The sequence below is a fragment of the Furipterus horrens genome, unplaced genomic scaffold (genome assembly GCF_987537825.1).
Source record: "Furipterus horrens unplaced genomic scaffold, mFurHor1.1.pri manual_scaffold_3, whole genome shotgun sequence".
Taxonomy (NCBI): Eukaryota; Metazoa; Chordata; class Mammalia; order Chiroptera; family Furipteridae; genus Furipterus; species Furipterus horrens.
In genome coordinates, this window is record NW_028327173.1 from 169,716,779 (window position 1) to 169,735,338 (window position 18,560).

Sequence of the window (18,560 nt, forward strand, 5' to 3'; positions counted from 1 at the left end):
CACCATCCTAGAACATATCTACTCCATATTCTGGAGACAGCCTTTCCAAATGTGCTTCTCACAATATTTGCACACAGCTTTAGACTTTAGTTCAAATCAGCCTTAGAGGTCTTAGCGCAGTACATTTTCTTTACTTTGTTTTCAGCATAATACGTTATTTCTTTTCTCTCCATTCAAACTTTATAGGACAGACAAGGAACTGTTCTTATATTGTATGAACACCTGAAGAGGGACAGGCTGGGGATGTTGTGAGTATGAAGTATGCCTCTGAGACATAATGCGCTAAGGAAACAGACTCTAACAGCCAACAAGTACGATGCTTCTCATGCATTTTAATCATCATGCTGATTTATTGGAAGTCTATCTTATTTTATTTAGATCTTCAAGTATTTTATAAAATGACTTTAGATGCGTTCGTGGGGGTTCACAAATATAATTGATTAATTATCCAAACTGATGAGGAAGAGGCTAGTTTCAATGACATATTACACTCAAACACACACACATACAACCAATATGACTGGCGATGAAGCAGCGCAGATGCTGCGATTGTGGAAGGGCTCGCTGGCATGCTTAGGAACGTGTTCTGGTGACTCTGGCAACGTGCCCCCCACAAAGGCAGTGTCTGTAGACCCAGTTTAGGCCCTGATGCCGTCTATTCAAGATACGCGTAAGCCCTGGCTGCTGTGGCTCAGTGGATTGAGCGTCGGCCTGCGAGCCAAGTGTCGCTGTTTCGATTCCCAGTCAGGGCACATGCCTGGGTTGCACGTCAGGTCCCCAGGTGGGGGCACGAGTGAGAGGCAACCACACAGTGATGTTTCTCTCCCTCTCTTTCTTCTTTTCCCTCTCTCTAAATAAACAAACAAATAAATAATTTTTTTTTTAAAAGATACGCATATGCTGAGAAGTCCTGCCAGCAACACTCAGAGGCTTCTCCATTCTTCCCTGTTTGCCACAAATTTCTCTCCAGGGTGAACTGGAGAGCTAACAAAGTTGTCTCCTCATTCAGGCCTCAGAACTTGAGAGCCACCATCTTGAATTGTATCCTATTTCATATCTCAGAATATGGTTATTTGGTGCCTTTAAGTCTTCCTAATTTATTTGGAAACTCTTCCTGCCCTATATGTCTTCCTTTATAACATCTACAGCAATGTGACCTCACATTGAAACACACATACACACTAAGATCTGGTGTCATAAAAAACTGACCAAGCAATTCCTCTATTAAGTATCGATGTTCCTGAATAGTCTGTTTCTCCCCAGATGCTAGTCTCCTAGACATTGGTCCTAAGTGGTGCACACGAAACCAGGCAAGGATGCGCACAGCACAGATCTCAACCCCCTATCCAAAGTACAGTCCTTTGTTTAACCAAAGTATTATCAGCTACTACAGGCACCATCAGTGTGCCCTCACTGATTCCTTTGAATTGATGCAAATGTTTTGGTTTTTTCCCCTTTGGAGCTAGGATATGGCTGTAATTTAATCTAGTGCTTACAGTCTTAAATGCTTCTGATCACCTGTCCCAACCTCTCCCCAAGGTCTCGTGATCATGTGAAACTTACTGGATCACATTAAGACTGGATCACATTAAGACTCCCTTCGCTACTCATGTTAAGCTCTCTTCCCCACCATTTGGTTACACTGCCATGATAGCAACAGAAGTGACAACTCAATCTGTAACATTCCAATAAGCACACATTCACACCCAAGGTGACAGTGGAGCCACAGATACCTCTGCACGTGTGCAGCGAGGAAGCTGCCCTTACTTCTCAATGATGTTCTGTCCTTCAGCTCCCTCCCTGCCCGACCCTTACCTATGAGAAAATTTAGAAGCACTGAACCAGCTGTGCCAAGTGTTGATCTAGGTGTTGGGCATACAGCAGTGAACCAGAAGAGGAGTCCCTGCCCTCATGAAAATGATATGGTGGTGGGGTGGACACCCAGTAAATAAGTAAGTGAGTAGATATGGTTTGGCATGTCAGCTCCGATAAGTCAAGAAAGGGGAGCAGCAGCTTACCAGAAGCCAGAACACCAGAGATGAACTATTTCCTGTTCCTCTCCCTCCAAACTTGTCACTTTGATGCCAGGGCTATGGCAAGACACAGGATACCAGGCAGTTACTTACTTGGACTTGGAGAACCAAGCACTCAACTGGATTTGAATGTTGGCAAGCTGGGAAATAAGAAATTTGTATAGTTATCATTCTCATTAAGCAGGTCAAGTACATTTCTAAGCTCAGGAATTCAGACACGTATTGTACAAGAACTAGAAGTCAGCCTGGCTGGTGTGGCTTACTTGGTTGGAGCATCATCTCACAGACAAAAGAGTCACAGGTTTGATTCCTGGTCAGGGCACATGCCTGGGTTGTGGGTTTGGTCCCCTATAGGGGAGCATAAAGAGGTCCCTGGTCAGAACATGTACAAGAGGCAACTGATTGTTGTTTCTCTCTCACATCAATGTTTCTCTCCCTCCCTTCCCCTCTCTCTAAAATCAATAAGCATGTCCTCAGGTGAGGAGAAGAAAGAAAGAAAGAAAGAGAGAGAGAGAGAGAGAGAGAGAGAGAGAGAGAGAGAGAGAGAGAGAGAGAGAGAGAGAGAGAGAGAGAGAGAGAGAGAGAGAGAGAGAGAGAGAGAGAGAGAAGGAAGGAAGGAAGGAAGGAAGGAAGGAAGGAAGGAAGGAAGGAAGGAAGGAAGGAAGGAAGGAAGGAAGAAAGGAAGAAAGAAAGAAAGAAAAAGAAGTCAGATCACAGAGTCATGAACTCCACCTCACCTGGCACTGGCTGGCATGAAAGGTAGACTGAAAAGGACAAGCCGGACTGAGACTGGAACTAGACAAACCGTCATGCGCAGGAGATGAGGCTGGGAGGGGGTGAGTGTCCTTCAGGAGGGGAGAAGAACAGGCAGGCAAGCAATCAGCCAGGAAGTTTCCAACTACAAAGAATAAAAGGACAACCTGAGGGCTAGGTAGAGGGAGCATGACCATAGGAGCTCAAAGAGGAAGCTGCTTTTAGAAACCCGGTTGACAAGGGGATGGCATGAAGGGAGCCCATCAGAGCAGCTGACACTTGGAAATAGACCGTATGTCCCAGAATTGACAGGATGAGACAAGAATAGTGTTCACAGGGCAGAGGAAGAGTTCCTGAGGTATGTGCCCTGGGAAACTTTATCCAGGTGGGTACTAGGGCATAGAGGAACCAGGCAAGAGGAAAACCATCACAGAATTTGGAAGTTAGAAGAAGAGACTGTTTTTTGAAAAAGGAAACCCCCAATCATCAAACTAACCAAAAAGCAACATTGACTTGATGCTGAAACCTAAAGAATGAATAATTAGACCAAGAGGAGCCCTCCCAGCCATGCCTACACACGCATCTGAGATTTCAGGCCAGGATGCCTTGACCTGCAGACTAGCTTTGGTGCTAGAAATTGTCCTACTGGTTTGCCTGCTAGATGGTTATTGCTACTCACACTTCCTACATGTTGACATGGGCCTCCTGAACGATTCACTAGAGCCTTGTCTACTGTTTTCTGTCCATCTTATTCTCATCTCTTACTTCAGTCATATAACCAGAATACGTTAGAGCAAGGAAGGACCACGGCTCTTAACTGACCCTCAGAATATAAAAGGGAAACTGAAGCCTAGAGAGGGGATGTGATTTGCCAGGGTCACACACTAGATTGTGCCTCCTGATCTTGAATCTAGTGTTCTTTTCTCTACCCCACAATGACTGTATTGCGTGGCCACCCTGGAACCCGTTTATGGAATATAGAGATTCTCAGCCTATTGTTAGGTGCTTCACTGCATGTGCAAGTTTGTCCCGAGTTGGCTAATTTACTTTCTCTGATTATTAGACAGGATTGAAGGTTATCACTGAGATTCTCACCTGCATCTAGTTGTGCTTTCTTTAGTGTAAGACAAAGCTAGTGTACCAGGCATTGCTCTAAGGCATAGATGTGGAAGTTGAGAATAGGTAACTTAATAGTCAATGGCCAAGAGACAGTCCTCATTTTCTATAGCTCGTATTGAAAAAGATGAACAGATATAAGCTTTTTCCCCCTTCACGTTGCTTACTTTTCTCTGGAACTTTAAGAAGAGGCTTTCCATGCAATGGCTAGGCTTTATCTGGCTTTACTGCAATCAGGTGACATTGGGTGAAGACTGCCATTGGCCACCTCTCTAGGAAAGATGAGGGCTCCAAGATGGGATGATCTTACAGAGCAGAATTTCGTGGTTCAGCTTTGCAAGGATAACTTCATACCAACTCCATTTATAATAGGACATTTCTTAGAATAGTGGAATTTGAGGAGAAATTTCAGGGAAGGGAAAGTGAAGGAAATTCTAGAAATGAATTCATTAATAGTGAAAAGGACTAAAAGTTCACCCAGACTCTTGGCTCCCAACCTTAGAACCATGAACCCCTGCAGACTGAGGATGGATGGTGAGACCCCCATATCACACACACATGCACACACACGTACATGCACCTATAATTTTTTTAAGTATAGGGCTCAATCTTTAGTATATCTGAGAATTACCTAGGGGGCTTGGTGAAACTACATAATCCTGGGTTCCAGACCCAAAGGTTCCGATTTGGTTGACCTGGGGCAGAGCCCAGGAGTCTGCTGTTTTAGAGGCACCTGGGGTCTACTATATATTGACCCTGTGGCAATAAAATACAAATCAATTTTTTAAATTATCAACTCTGAAGTTGCCTTGGGTGATATTTATTCTCCTAAAAGAAGAGATACTAATCTCCAGTAGCTATAAAGGATAGGGGTGAGCAGTCCTTGGAAATGTAACTCAGCGTTTGGGAGCACTGATGTAATCCATTTCCCTCATTTCAGAGGTAAAGAAATAAAGACCCCAAGAGGTTAAGTTACTTTCCCCCAAATCACACAGTCGGTGACAGGACAAAAAGCCCTAGTCTCCTGTCCTGGGGCCTGGAAAGTTTCTCATCTCACTCTGACCCAAGGGAAAGCATGATCAAGTTGCAAGGCAGCCATTCTAAAAAGTCTACATCTTAGACATAAGGTGACTTATTTTACAGGTGACAACTAGGAAAGAAGTAATTCCAAAGTTTTTTTGTGGCTGCTTTAAGGGGCAGCTAGCTCTTTAGGTTCACCCCTCCCAAGCAGAACAATGTTTTAAAAATTAAGCCTTTCATTTAATCTATTCTTTTCCTTTGATAAACAAAGTTCGAAAAATACCTTTAAAAAATGTCCTGCAGTTTTGAATCAGGTTAAAACTTACAATAATCTTGTTGTTTGGGGACACTCACTAACCACAGCATAATTCTACAGGATGGTTTGCAAGTTGTTTTTGAAATGGTTTTTGGTGGTTTTTTTTTTTTTTTTTTTTGGTTTGGTTTTTTTTTTTTTATTTTTAGAGAGAGGGGAAGGGAAGGAGGACAAGAGGGAGAAAAACACCTATGTGAGAGAAACATCAATCGGTTGCCTCTTCAAGGCCCCCAGCCGGGAACTTGGCTCCCAGCCCAGGCATGTGCCCTGATTGGGTGTCAAACTGGCAGCCTTTCAGTTTGCAGGACGATGCCCAACCCACTGAGCCACACCAGTCAGGGCTGAAATTTTCTTAAAGTGTGTGTTCAGCTTTATAAATATAGTTGTCCATGAACCGGGCACATTCTCCTCTGAAAGTGGATTGGAGGCATTTGTAAGTAGCAGGAGTCACTTGTATGCATGAAGTACAAAACAATGCTAAGGCGCAAATGTCTCTGTAGACAAGAAAAATGTTAGGCAGTTACATTTAGCAACAATTCTATTAAACTAAACAATTTTTAAAATGAGCTACTACTACTGTCCTCATTCGGTAGAAGCCTTTTGCTAGGAATGAGTGAATCTATTCCTATATTCTGCTAAGTTGATTAATAAAAAATATTTATTACACAAATCCTTTTTGTTGACACGTTAAAATGGAGCCTCATCTTTCATATCTCCCTGAAGATTGCCACCTTGTGAGATTGAAAATACTCATTAAATTCCATCACCAGACAGGCACAAATGAGAGGGTGATTGTTTTTAAGCATGTGAGGGGAATCATTGGTAAACTCATTTGTTTGGATATCATTAACAGAACAATCGGTGAGGATCTCCAGAGGGTCCTCATGACCTTTGCTCGCAATCTCTTCATCATCCATCAAGAAATATCAGCACCTAATATGCAAGGCGAGACCAATTTTAAGGTGAGGTGTTAATTAACTAACGATTTTAACTGATTTTTATACAAGGGCCGAAAATGCCTCATGCTGTATTGTAAACAAGTGCTAAACCATTTTTTTATTGTAAGCAGTACATTTTTACAATGTTCAGGGTCAATATTGTAAGGTTCTTGCTGAACCCGTTAGTTAAATTTAATAGTCTGAAACTTTTTCTTTGAAATACAGTAGACTTATTTTAACTTGCTACCATTTCCAAACCCAGGCTTAAAATACAACAGGACCTTCTGATGTTGGTGGTGAAATTAAAATGTCATAATGGAGCCAAAACAGATACTGTCACGGCCCAAAATTCTGAATATAATCTACCTACATTTCAATGTCTGCCTAGGGATTCTTGGTGAGCCCAAATTTCTAGAGGCAGAGAAGTTCTGAGGCCAGGAAGAGCAATGTGTTTAGGGAGAAGCAGAAGAAAACCTCAGCCTGCATGTGAGCCATGTACCTTACCTTCTCCAAAGTGGAGTAAATCTTTCCTCATTAACCTTTGAGGCTTCCAAATGGCATTTAAAGATGTTGGTTCAAATGATCCAGTCATGTATAATAGATTAGATGTCTCTAAACCCTAGAAAACAGGAGCAAGATCTGTACAAGAGCTTTTAAAATACCAGCTGATTTTCAAGCTTTTTATCTCATTTCCAGCCTGAGCCTTCATTGTGTCTGAATGGGTTAAGTAACTCAGAAGACTCAGTTGGAAGCCACACCATTTTTCTCTTAAACAGGAAGCCCAACAAAAGCTTGATAAGAATATATTTTTGAATATGTTTTTTTTTCCTTGAGCTAGAACCTGGACCCTCTAAATAATAGTAGTGATGATATTATTGCTTTACTCTTCTATGTGATTTTATGAATTGCAAGGTTGACCATTGCTTTTCCCACAACATAACTGAGAAGATTCGATAAAAAATAGACTCAGTGTTATATCAGCTTTCACTGGTCCTAAAAGATTTATGCTCATCATTTATATTCTATTGTAAGTTACTGCAAGCTAGCATCATTTTGTCTGTTACTGCTATGTGCAAGGTTCTGAGCCTGTCTGCACGTGATCAGTTTAGTCTATTGAAATAGAGCTAGTAATCAGAATCAGATGGTGCAATGGACTTAATTTTGTCCTCCCAAAGTTCACCTGTTGAAGCCTTAACTCCCAATGTGACTGTATAGAGAAATGAGAGGTAATTATGTTTAAATGAGGTCATGAGGGTGGTGTCTGAATGATGTGGTTCAGTGGATTGAGTGCCAGCCTGTAAACCAAAGGGATGTTGGTTCAATTCCCAGTCAGGGCATATGCCAGGGTTTCAGGCCAGGTCCCCAGTTGGAGGTGTGCAAGAGGCAACCACACATTGATGTTTCTCTCCCTACCTTCACCTCTCTCTAAAAATAAATAAACAAAATCTTTAAAAAAGAAAGAGAGAAAGACCAAAGAGCTTGCTCTTTCTCCTCACCATGTAAGGATACAACAAAAACAGGGTTGTCTGCAAGCCAGGAACTAAATTGGCTAGCACCTTGACCTTGGACTTCCCAGCCTCCAGAACTGTGAGAAATATGTTTTTGTTATTTAAGCCACCCAGTCTATGGTAATTTGTTATAGCAGCCTGGGCATACTGTGACAGATGGTTCATCCCCAAAACCACACAGATTTAGTAGTCTACCAACGACAAAATGAAGTCCATTTCTCTGTAATTATCAAGTCAGATGTTCTTAAGTAGATTTTAAATATCTCATGATTTCTAAGCTACTCATGTGAATCATTATTATCTTGATATTTTTACTCTTGCTTAAATATCTAAAGGTAAAAATGTTAAATATCAACAAAATAGAAATAATAACAAAAACTTTAAAATTGAAATAGATTCATTTTGGGTACTATCATCTGTTCACTATCCCCATGACATTCTAATAAATCTTTTCAGTTTATAAATAAGGATTTACCAGCAAAGTAAAGGCTGGGTAAAATTGGAAGGTGATTCATAAAAAGCATTTAATAAAATCCAACATCCTTTCTCAATTAAAAAAAAAAACAAACAAACTCAAGCAAACTAGTAATAAAGGTTAACTTCCTCAACCTGATAAGGGCATCTAGAAGAAACACACAACTAGCATCATATTTAATGATGAAAGACGGAAAGTTTTCCCTCTAAGGTCAGGAACAAGATAAGGATGTCTAATCTCAGTACTTCTATTCATCATTGTACTAAAGGTTCTAGCCAGGGCACTTAGACAAGAAAAAATAAAAGGCATATAATCCAATTTGGAAAGAAAAAATTAAACTTAAGCTATCTATTCACAGATGACATAATATTATATATAGAAAATTCTAAAGAACCCAGAAACACTAGAACTAATAAACAAGATCACCCAATTTACAGGACCCAAGATCAATATACAAAATCAATTGTATTTCTATACGCTAGTGATGAACAATTCAAAAATAAAAATTTCTAAATCTACTTACAATAGCATCAAAAGAATAAATTACTTAGTAATAAATTTTACAAAATACAAGGTCTATCTATGAAAAACAACAAAGCATCATAAAAGAAAGAAGATCTAAATAAACAAAAAGGTATTCTCTATTCATGGACTGGAAGGCTTAGTCTTGTTAAGATGGCAATACTCTACAGATTCAATACAATGCCTATAAAAATCCCAACTGACTTTATTGCAGAAATGTACAAGATGATACTAACATTCATGGGGAAATGTAGGGACACAAAATAGTCAAAATAATCTTGAAAAAAATACAAAGTTAATGGACTCACACTTCTCAATTTTAACACTTAATAGAAAGCTACAATGATTAATCAACATAGTGTAGTCCTGGCATAAGAATAAGCCTCTGGATTAAGGGAATAGAATTGAGACTCCAAAATAAACCCATACATTTATAGTCAACTGATTTTCAACAAGGATGCCAAAATAATTCAATGGGAAAAAATAGTTTTGTAAAATACTTTTGTAACATACAACAGTAATACTTCTGTAAAATGGAACAGCACCATTTTTAATAAATGGTGGGAGAAATGGATATTCACCTGCTTGAAGTTGCACCTCTATTACAAAGCAAATACAAAAATTACATTAAAATGCATCAAACACCTAAATGTATGTACCAAAATTACAAAACTTAGAAGAAAACATAGGTATAGCTCTTCATGACCTTGTGGTTAGCAATGGTTTCTTAGACATGATACCTTAAGTACAAGAAACCAAAGTAAAAATAGTAAGTTGGATTTCATCAAAATTAAAAACTCTGTGCATCAAACTACACTATTAAGAAAGTGAAAGAATAACTTACAGAAGGGGAGAAAGTATTTTCCAATCATGTATCTGATAAAGCTCTAGTGTCCACAGTATATAAATTACTCTTACAACTCAACAATAGAAAGACAACCCAATTTAAAAGTGAGCAAAGGATTTTAATAGACATTTATTCAAAGAAGATATACAAACGACCAATAAGCTCATGAAGAAATGCACAACATCATTGGCCATTAGGAAAATGCAAATCAAAACCACAATAAGATACCATTTCACAACTAAGATGGCTACAATAAAAAGACAGACAGTAACAAGTGCTGACAAAATATAGAACCCTCCTATATTGCTGATAGGAATATAAAATGGTGTCACTGCTGTATATTGTTTCACAGTTACTCAAACAGTTAAACATAACCCTGGCTGGTGTGGCTCAGTGGATTGAGTATTGGCCTGTGAACCAAAGGGTTGCTGGTTCGATTCCCAGTCAGGGCACATGCCTGGGTTGCAGGCCAGGTCGCCAGTTGGGGGCACACAACGACACATTGATGTGTCTCTCCTTCTCTTTTTCTCTCCCTTCCCCTCTTTCTAAAAATAAATAAATAAATCTTTTTTTAAAAAGTTAAACATAATATTACCATATGACCCAGCATTTCCATGCCTAAGTACATATCCAAGAGTACTGAAAATATATGTTCACACAAAAACTTGTATATTAATGTTCATAAAAGCACATAATAACCAAAAAGTAGAAACAACCCAAATGTCCACCAACTGAAAAATGGGTGAATTTTATTATACATGGCTAGTACTCTGCACAATGAATACATAGGTATAAATCTTCATGACCTTGTGGTTAGCAATTGTTTTTTAGATATCATACTTAAAGTGCAAGCAATCAAAGCAAGATAGATAATAGGTACAACGGAATATCATTCAGCCATGAAAAGAAAAGAAAATTCTGACACATGATACAACATTGATGAATCCTGAAAATAATATGCTAAGTGAAAGAGGCCCAACACAGAAGGCCACATATTGTATGATTCCATTTATATAAAATGTCCAAAGTAGGCAAGTCAGTAGAGACAGAAAGTAGATTAGCAGTTGCCAGGATGTAGGGGAGGGAGAAGTGAGGAATGGCTGCTAATGCATATAGAATTTTTATTTGAGGTGATGAAAATGTTCTGGAATTACAAAGTAGTGGTAGATGCTCATGAATATACTAAAAACCACTGAACTGTACAATTTATAAAGGTGAATTTTATGGTATGTGAATTCTACCTCAATAAGAAAAAATAGCTAAATAAAATAAAGTGGAAAGGTGCCATGTTTTTCCCAGAAACCAATAGAAATAAATACTTCCATCATCCTATTAGCTACAATTCTAGGGTGACTAGACCAGTGACTCTCAAATTGTTTGTTTTGGTTTTTTCCAACCTATAATGAATAAATATTATAAAATACAACAAAAATGAATTATTAGAAAATGAAAAAATTAAAGATGTATAAAATAGAAGCCCATTTCTTTCATTATTACATTTAATAACCATTAAAATTTCTGTAAATGTTTCCAAGTTCTTACTCTCAGTTTTTGTACTCGTTTCATCCAGACCGATAACTAACAATTTGTAGATGGGTGCTGGTTGGCAGAGCACACTAGGAGTAGAAGTGGTCTAAACCATACTGAACTCTAAAGAGAAACAAATGCTTGGGGGAGGGAGCTGGAGGGAAGAGTTGCAAGTGGTGCTTAAGTAATGAGTATTATTTTTATTGTTCATTTATAGGCTACCATTAATGATATTGAAGTCATTCTAGGAGTAACAGAGGAAAACAAAATGCGATTTGAAGAAGAGCTACAGTCTAAAGATGATTTAAAAACAAAAACAAACAAACAAAAAAAAACAAAAACACCTTTCTAAACCTGATTAGTGAATGATCCTGAAATACATTACTGATTTTGGATTCCAATCTGGAGCCAAGAAAAGTCAGTATTTCTTTTTACTGTTAGGAATAAAAGAGGTGGAAAGAAAAAGTTAGTTTGCTTTGTTTGCTAGGATGTGTATCAGAACAGATTATAATGTAATACTGGGTTTTTTTTAACTATCTATTAAGAGATCTTATTTCACTTATTATACCAAAACCTATTTGTGTTTTCACTTGAGTGTTGAACAATCTCTTCCTCTTTCCAGACTCAGGGAAAAAAATTATAACAAGTAATTTACAAGTCTTACTGATATCACTTCTGCATCTACTTCGTTCTAAGTTTCAGGATAATGGAGATTTTGTTTTCAATGTTTTATAAAGTTTTCTCCTCCTACTTCTAAAAGTAATTTGTCTTCTGCACTTAAAAATTAAATAAAAGCTTAATCATTGATAATGGGCCAAACAAAAGTGTCTTTTTTAAAATTACATTTGTATGAATTTTTAAAGTGACCCTTTATTATTCATTGTATTTTTATTGTACCAAACCATTATTGTTTGTTGTTGCTGTTTTTCAAAAAGTTAACGTATGCCAATATCTAGTTAACTAAAGCATCAGAATTTATCTAGGTGGCAGGCAGTATCTGCTCTTAGTTTAAGATACAGTATAACTCGAGCCCTCTAGCTTGAACAAACATTTGTATTCTCTGGTTCTCCATTGAATACAGCAGTAGGATTTTTACAAGATTAGTTCAACAGTACCTTTTAATGAGCAAATTGTTAAAATGATGTAGTGCTGACGGTGACTCTCAGCACTTGCTTCACAATTGTTCAAAATATTTATGCATCATCCATCTTTAGCAAAAAGCGAAAGAAGCACGTGTCAACATCAAAATCGCAGTTGTTTTAAAAAATGATATCTTTATAAATATTGGAGTATGTTGGGGAAAGAAGGAGTATTTTTTTTACTTATGGGATTTCCATAATTTTTAAACTATGCCTCAGCCACAAGCCGAGTTTCTGCAATAAAATTAACATTTGTGTGTGTGTCAGCTTTTGTCTTGCTATAGTTGGAAATACATTAATTAGCCAGGTTTCCTGCCTGTGCTAGGTACAACGATGACCTCTTTTTCTTGCCAGATCGCTCTAATCCATATGAGGGGGCCCATTGTCCAGACACTTGACGGATAGGAAGTACTACATGCCCATTAGAGTCTCCCCTCAATTGAAGCCAGAGCAACATAAGGTCCAGGAGACTCATTAGTTCACTGGCACAATCATGTCCTGAGAGTAAATGAAATCCTCTGTCTCCTTATGGCTCTCATCTGCTCTGGACTTTAAAAGAAAACTGTCTCTGTTTTGTTCAGCACAGCAGTGGATCTTTCACACAGCTAGATCCCCTCTTAACAGTACAAACTGTGAAATCTATCAGGGAAGTTTTGTGTGTGAATTTTGATTAGCACTCTTGAACCTCAAGCTGCTGGCAATAGTCAAATGAGTTCACTCTCTCGTACCTTTTTTTTTTATCCACATGATTAGTTTCTCAAACAATGCATTTTCATTCTCTGCATACACTACAGAATGCCTTTTTCCAAATTCAGGACTTATATTCAGATTCAGGTCTCACTAGAAAGTGATTGGGAGTAAGGTTCTCTACCTAAAAACCTACAGCTTCAAAATGAAAGGAGAAAAATTGGTATAATAAAACAATCACTTCAAGTAATTAAGTGGAAAAAGCCAGAGGACCAGATTAAATTAGTGAAATGTTTTAATTACAGAACATTTGAAAAGAAGCATAGTCCATTATCTTTTAGCACATGTGTGCAGCAAAGATACCATGCTATTGGTAAACTAAGGTAAGTTTGAAAAAAATTATATCTATGTGTACAATATATCCCAAGCATAAATTAATCTAGATGAAGTACTTGGTTTTTACTACTCTAAACAGTAAACTGAAATCTTTGTCAATGAAAGACTTTTTTTTAATGATGTGCTATTTTTCAGAAACTTTTGGGGAGAAGCAAGCATTTAACAGTAGAGCTATCTTTGTATGAGAAATGACCCATTGTTTAATATTAAATGTTTGCAATGATTTGAGAAGTGAATTGTAGTTACCATTTAGGAACACATAATTCGGTGATAATAAGTATCTCCCTTTACACATCACCCATTTTATATTGATTTTAACCAATCCAAATAGATGTTATTTAATGACAAACTGTGGTATCTACTTACCTACCTTCCATATCTACTTACATTACCTTTTCTTGAACTCATATGGGCTAACAGTGTACTGTCCTAGAAGCTTTATATACATTATTCTATTGCATCTTTCCAATAAGCCCTGTGAGTGTGTACCACTACTGTCTTCGTTTTACATATGAGAAAAATGAAATTAAGTAAGGGTATTTCATCCCGTATCTCAGGCTAAATGAAACTTGGGGTTTACAGTCTTGTACCACAAGTTGTAGCATGTTGGGCAGAAAATTGAATGTCACTTGTCCCAGATCATTCAAAGGACCTGCACTCTTTTATAACAAATGCTTGTGTTGCTTTAAGTACAGAGGACAATTTAACTTACTCGCACTTCCTGCTAATAAAATCAACTTGCACAATTGACAGCATCGTGAGGCGTTACAATTATGTGATCAGTTAGGAGACAAAAAAAAATGGTGTTAGTGGATGCCTCCTGTGGAGATGAACCTGGGACACTTTGCTGGAGGATGGACGATGGGCTGCTGCAGGAAAGTTTGGAAGCTGGAAGTCATGCCCCATCGTTTTGTTTGAAAGATGGGTATGAGGCCACGAAAACGGGGGAGGGTTCAGAAAGACTCCCAACAAGATGTAGAGTGACGGGGGAGGAGTCGGGGAGCAGTCTCAACTATCTCACTCTAAGAATTTCAAGCATCCTGTTTTTCAAGTATAAAAAAGATATATTTTATCATAAGTTATATAATTCAGATAAACCATCTGAAAGCTTTAACAATTAATAATCATTTGTATTCATCTGGTACCTTTATTCTAAAGAGCTCAAAGCACTTCACATTTATTATCTCATTAATTCCCAACCCTGTCCCTGTGGGGAAGGCAATAAGTATTTTAACATTTAAATGTTTACCTTTCAGAATTTCTCAAGCATACATTACTTCTATTTCCAAAAATGTAAATGTTCATTAGTTTTATTTTACTATTCCTCTGGTTTTAATGCGCATAACAGATTTGGTCAACTCTTTAAATGTCCTAGTCATAGTAAATCTGATTTGAAAAACTATAAAATAATTTGCCAAGATGTTGCAAGGGTGGAGGTTTGGGGGAGGAAGGAAGCATTTGACTTTGCTTTCCTCACTGAAGAAGTTTGGTCCCACCCATTGCAAGTACAGAGGAGATGTGCTGTGGCTCTTCTGTGTCTTTTCTGTATCCCATTCTTCCCAAAAGGTGACCTCAAGAGGGTAAACTTGTCTCTGAAAGCCCGAGGCACATTGACCTACGATTTCTATCTTTGCTTGCAACAACGTGGAACAGAAATCTGATGCTTTTTACTAGGAGTTGCATCCCAAGGAGTCACAGTCTAATAAGGGCCAAAACTTATCTCCCCAGCTCCCCGTCTCTGTGGGCTGATCATACCTTCCTCAATTTTCTAACTAGAAAAATGGCAGATAGTAATACCTGCTCCTTAGGGAAGCAGCAGAGATTAATTGGCTAATATTAAGAGAATGTTTCAAAGATGAAGTATTCTACATAAATGTTTAAGTATTATGATTGCATTGTTTCTTCAAATGAAAGTTCTAACTTTGAAATGTGATTATACACTTTCTCCCAAACCCCTTGATAACCACATATATAGGGTTATTTTTCACTCTAACAGTCTAACTCATGGTTGTGAAACTTTATTGCACTTGATGGAGGGCCCTGGCTTTTATTAGTTTTAAACTGCTGGTTTCTGGGGTATTTATGTAAATGAGGGAAAGATACCAAAACAGTAAATAATAAGCATGTCCCTGCTGTTTAAAAATCTGTTGTTAAAAAAAAATGTGTTTTGTTATAAAAAGACCCTAAACATAGCACCAAAAAATATAGCTTTGGCATCTATGCATAAAATAGTGTTTTTGGTTTAGGGGTCTTTTTGATGTTAGTGTCCCCCAAGCATTTCTTAACCATTTTGTAAACATTTTGGTTCACTTCCACAGTTGTCATTATATATATCACATATATGTGTGTATGCATATATATCAAGAGAAAGAAAACTGACTAAAATGCTACATTTTAAGATTTTTTTTTATTTAACGACATGTTACGAAGTAGAGCAGATGGCTAATTATAGCTCCAGGAAACAAAAGGCCACACCCAGGTTTATTGCAGTTGCCTCATAAAGAATGTTACGATGCAAGCACGGTCCCATAAACTCAACAACAAAACAGCCCACCTTCCATTAGTTGCAAAATAAATTTGATATTCAAATTCAAATTTTGGTTCATTTAAAGATTCATGCTGCTTTGCTTCCCAGCAGATGACACAAAATACCTACTTAGCAATCACTGAAAAACTCAAAATTATTTAACAACATATTCTTTATTTCCAGGACTCCTTTACAGTACCTTTCTACTCATTTTTCGGTTTATTTTTTTAAGTTCAATGTCTACAGCCACATTCCTAAGCCAAACCTTTATAAATCATTTGCAATAATAGTGAAAAGCCAGAAAGATCTAAATGTTCAACAATAGGGTAGTGCTTAAAAATTATGGAGTAGCTATCTAAAAGGACTCTATACAGGCATTTAAAAATTATGTCACTGCACCTACTATAGAATCTAGTCATTCTACTCCTAGTCACTTACCCCAAAACAAAGAAAATATGTACAAAAGACTTTTACATAAATTTTCACAGGAGCTTTATTTGTAATAGCCCCAAACCGGAAACAACTAAATGTCTGTTGTCAACAGGTGGATGGATAAGGGAAATGTGGACATCTGTACAATGGAATACTGCTCAGAAATAAAAAGGAATGAACTATTGATAAACTCAGAGGCATGGATGAATCTCAATATAATATGCTGAATGAAAAAATCCAGATAAAAAAGGGGTACATATCCATTTATATAACATCCTAGAAAATACAAACTACAGTGACAAAAGGCAGGTCAACAATTGCCCAGGGGACATAGGGTGGGGGAGTAAGGAGGAGTGTGAGGGTTACAAAGGGGCAGAAGGAAAGTTCTGGGGGTGATGGATAGCTTCACTATGTTGATTGTGAAAATGGTCTCGTGGATGTATACACGTATCAGAACTTAAGAAATTATACATCTTAAATATATGCAGTGTTTGAATGTTATACCTCAGAATGCTTTTTTTTAAATCATGTATTAGGAGAATATATTACATTAAAAGAAAATTAAAATTACATTTATAAAGTGAAGAAGCACATTTTAAAACAGGGTGACTTTTTTTAAATGTGCACATATATATGTGCACGCACATGCACAAGACTGTAATAAAGGACCCCAAAAATGTTAACAGTGCTTACTTCTTAATGATGGATTTTCACTTTCTATATTTTCTGTTTTATAATAACCTGTTTTTAATAAATGGAGCAAGTGAAACAAAACTCTAATTTAAGGGAGGTTAGGAAAGAAAAATATTCAAAGTGATAATGAACTCAGAGATGTGGCCTGGGACTATCATAGTCACCTCTCTGCTCCAAGTTCCCAAAGCTGTCACCAGATAGTAATGGCATGTTCCCTAGCACCATGGATTGAATGTTTTATCCTAAGCTTAATACTCTTAGTCTGAATATTCCCACCAGACCATGATGTCAGTGTCATACCTACTCACACAAACAGAGATGCACAAAAGGGTAAATGCTTCTAGTCACCTGCAAATATTTGGAGGAACAAATAGTGATTAAGTGGCATTTGTAGTTATTCTAAATGGTTATGGGATATATATATTATATGCTTTAGATTTAAATGTCTTAATGGATTTTAATTCTAGTTCTTTCCTTAATGCACAAGTAAGTTCTCCTGTCAGGTCCTTAGTTTTCTGGTATGTAAAATAAGAAAGTAGAACTGATAGTAAACTTTCTCCCAGCTCTAATATTCTATGATTCTATGCCACCATCATCAGTCTCAAAAAGGCAAAATTTTATATATCACATAAGGAGGTGATTCCTTTTTCATAGCGTTCTCTTCCATTTATTGGAAATAATGGTTGAAAATATTTTTACAATGTTGTGCAGCCTCTTAAGCTCTCCCATCTACTATTCAAAAGGGCTGTGATTTTAACTGGTTATAAAATACGTTATAATTTTTAAAGTTTATTGTGATGCAAACAGTTTTCTCTTGGAAGGAATCACTTTGACTAATGACAGCAGCAAGCCAAATATATCCTTTAGACTGAGATCACTACTTGCAGTGGTGGTGGGGGGGTTCATTTTCTTGCACTGAGGTACTTACTGGTAATCACCTAAAGTAATGGAAACATTTTATTTTGAAAGCATTTTTATCTAAATTGATGTTATGTGTACCTCCTGTACTAGAAGATCTTGGTACAAATAGGACAGAAATGAGAATAAAAGCGTTAAATGTGCACTTTTGTCCCTATATAAGCCAGAGGATGTCTCCTTCTTCTATGTGCTTTGCAGAGACAGGGTAGATAGCTGGAATGCTGTCTCGAGCTTTTCTTTAATTCATACCTGGACTCAAAAGAAATGGAAGATGTATTTTGTAGCATTCCACTTTGTTGTGTAGCAGATATCCTCTTAGAGCTGCATAAATGAAACAAAATGGTGAATCTAGTTTTACCTGACACCTCTAATCCCATACTTTTAAAGATCTCCTAAAAGGCACTGTGATTCCTGGGTCACATCTACACTCCGGCAGGTACAGCCTTTCTGGGAAGAGTTCTGACATTCCCGTAGCAAGGCTTGAACAGGGAGCTGAAAGTAGGATGATTCTGTAGCCCTCAGGAAATCCCACTGTGACTGTTAAGGTTAAACAATTCTTGAAACTTCACTGCCATGGCAGAAATCACCTGCTTCATTCATTCTCACCATCAACTCAGATTCTTGGCACTAAAACCATGAAAACAAAAACTTACAGATGATGTAAGCTTTTAAAACTACTTATGAATGTTTTCCTTAAGATTACTTTGTCTTTCAGT

At 37.5% G+C, this 18,560-nt stretch overlaps 1 protein-coding gene across 1 annotated transcript in view; it reads left to right on the plus strand.

The window, feature by feature from the left end:
• LOC150016688 (IQ domain-containing protein H-like) overlaps positions 1-6,172 on the plus strand; it is an 89,246-nt gene extending 83,074 nt beyond the window's left edge. Inside the window, 1 exon segment of the mRNA XM_090270821.1 lies at positions 6,089-6,172. Coding sequence (XP_090126947.1) covers positions 6,089-6,172 — 84 coding nt within the window.
• The last annotated feature ends 12,388 nt before the right edge of the window (positions 6,173-18,560 follow it).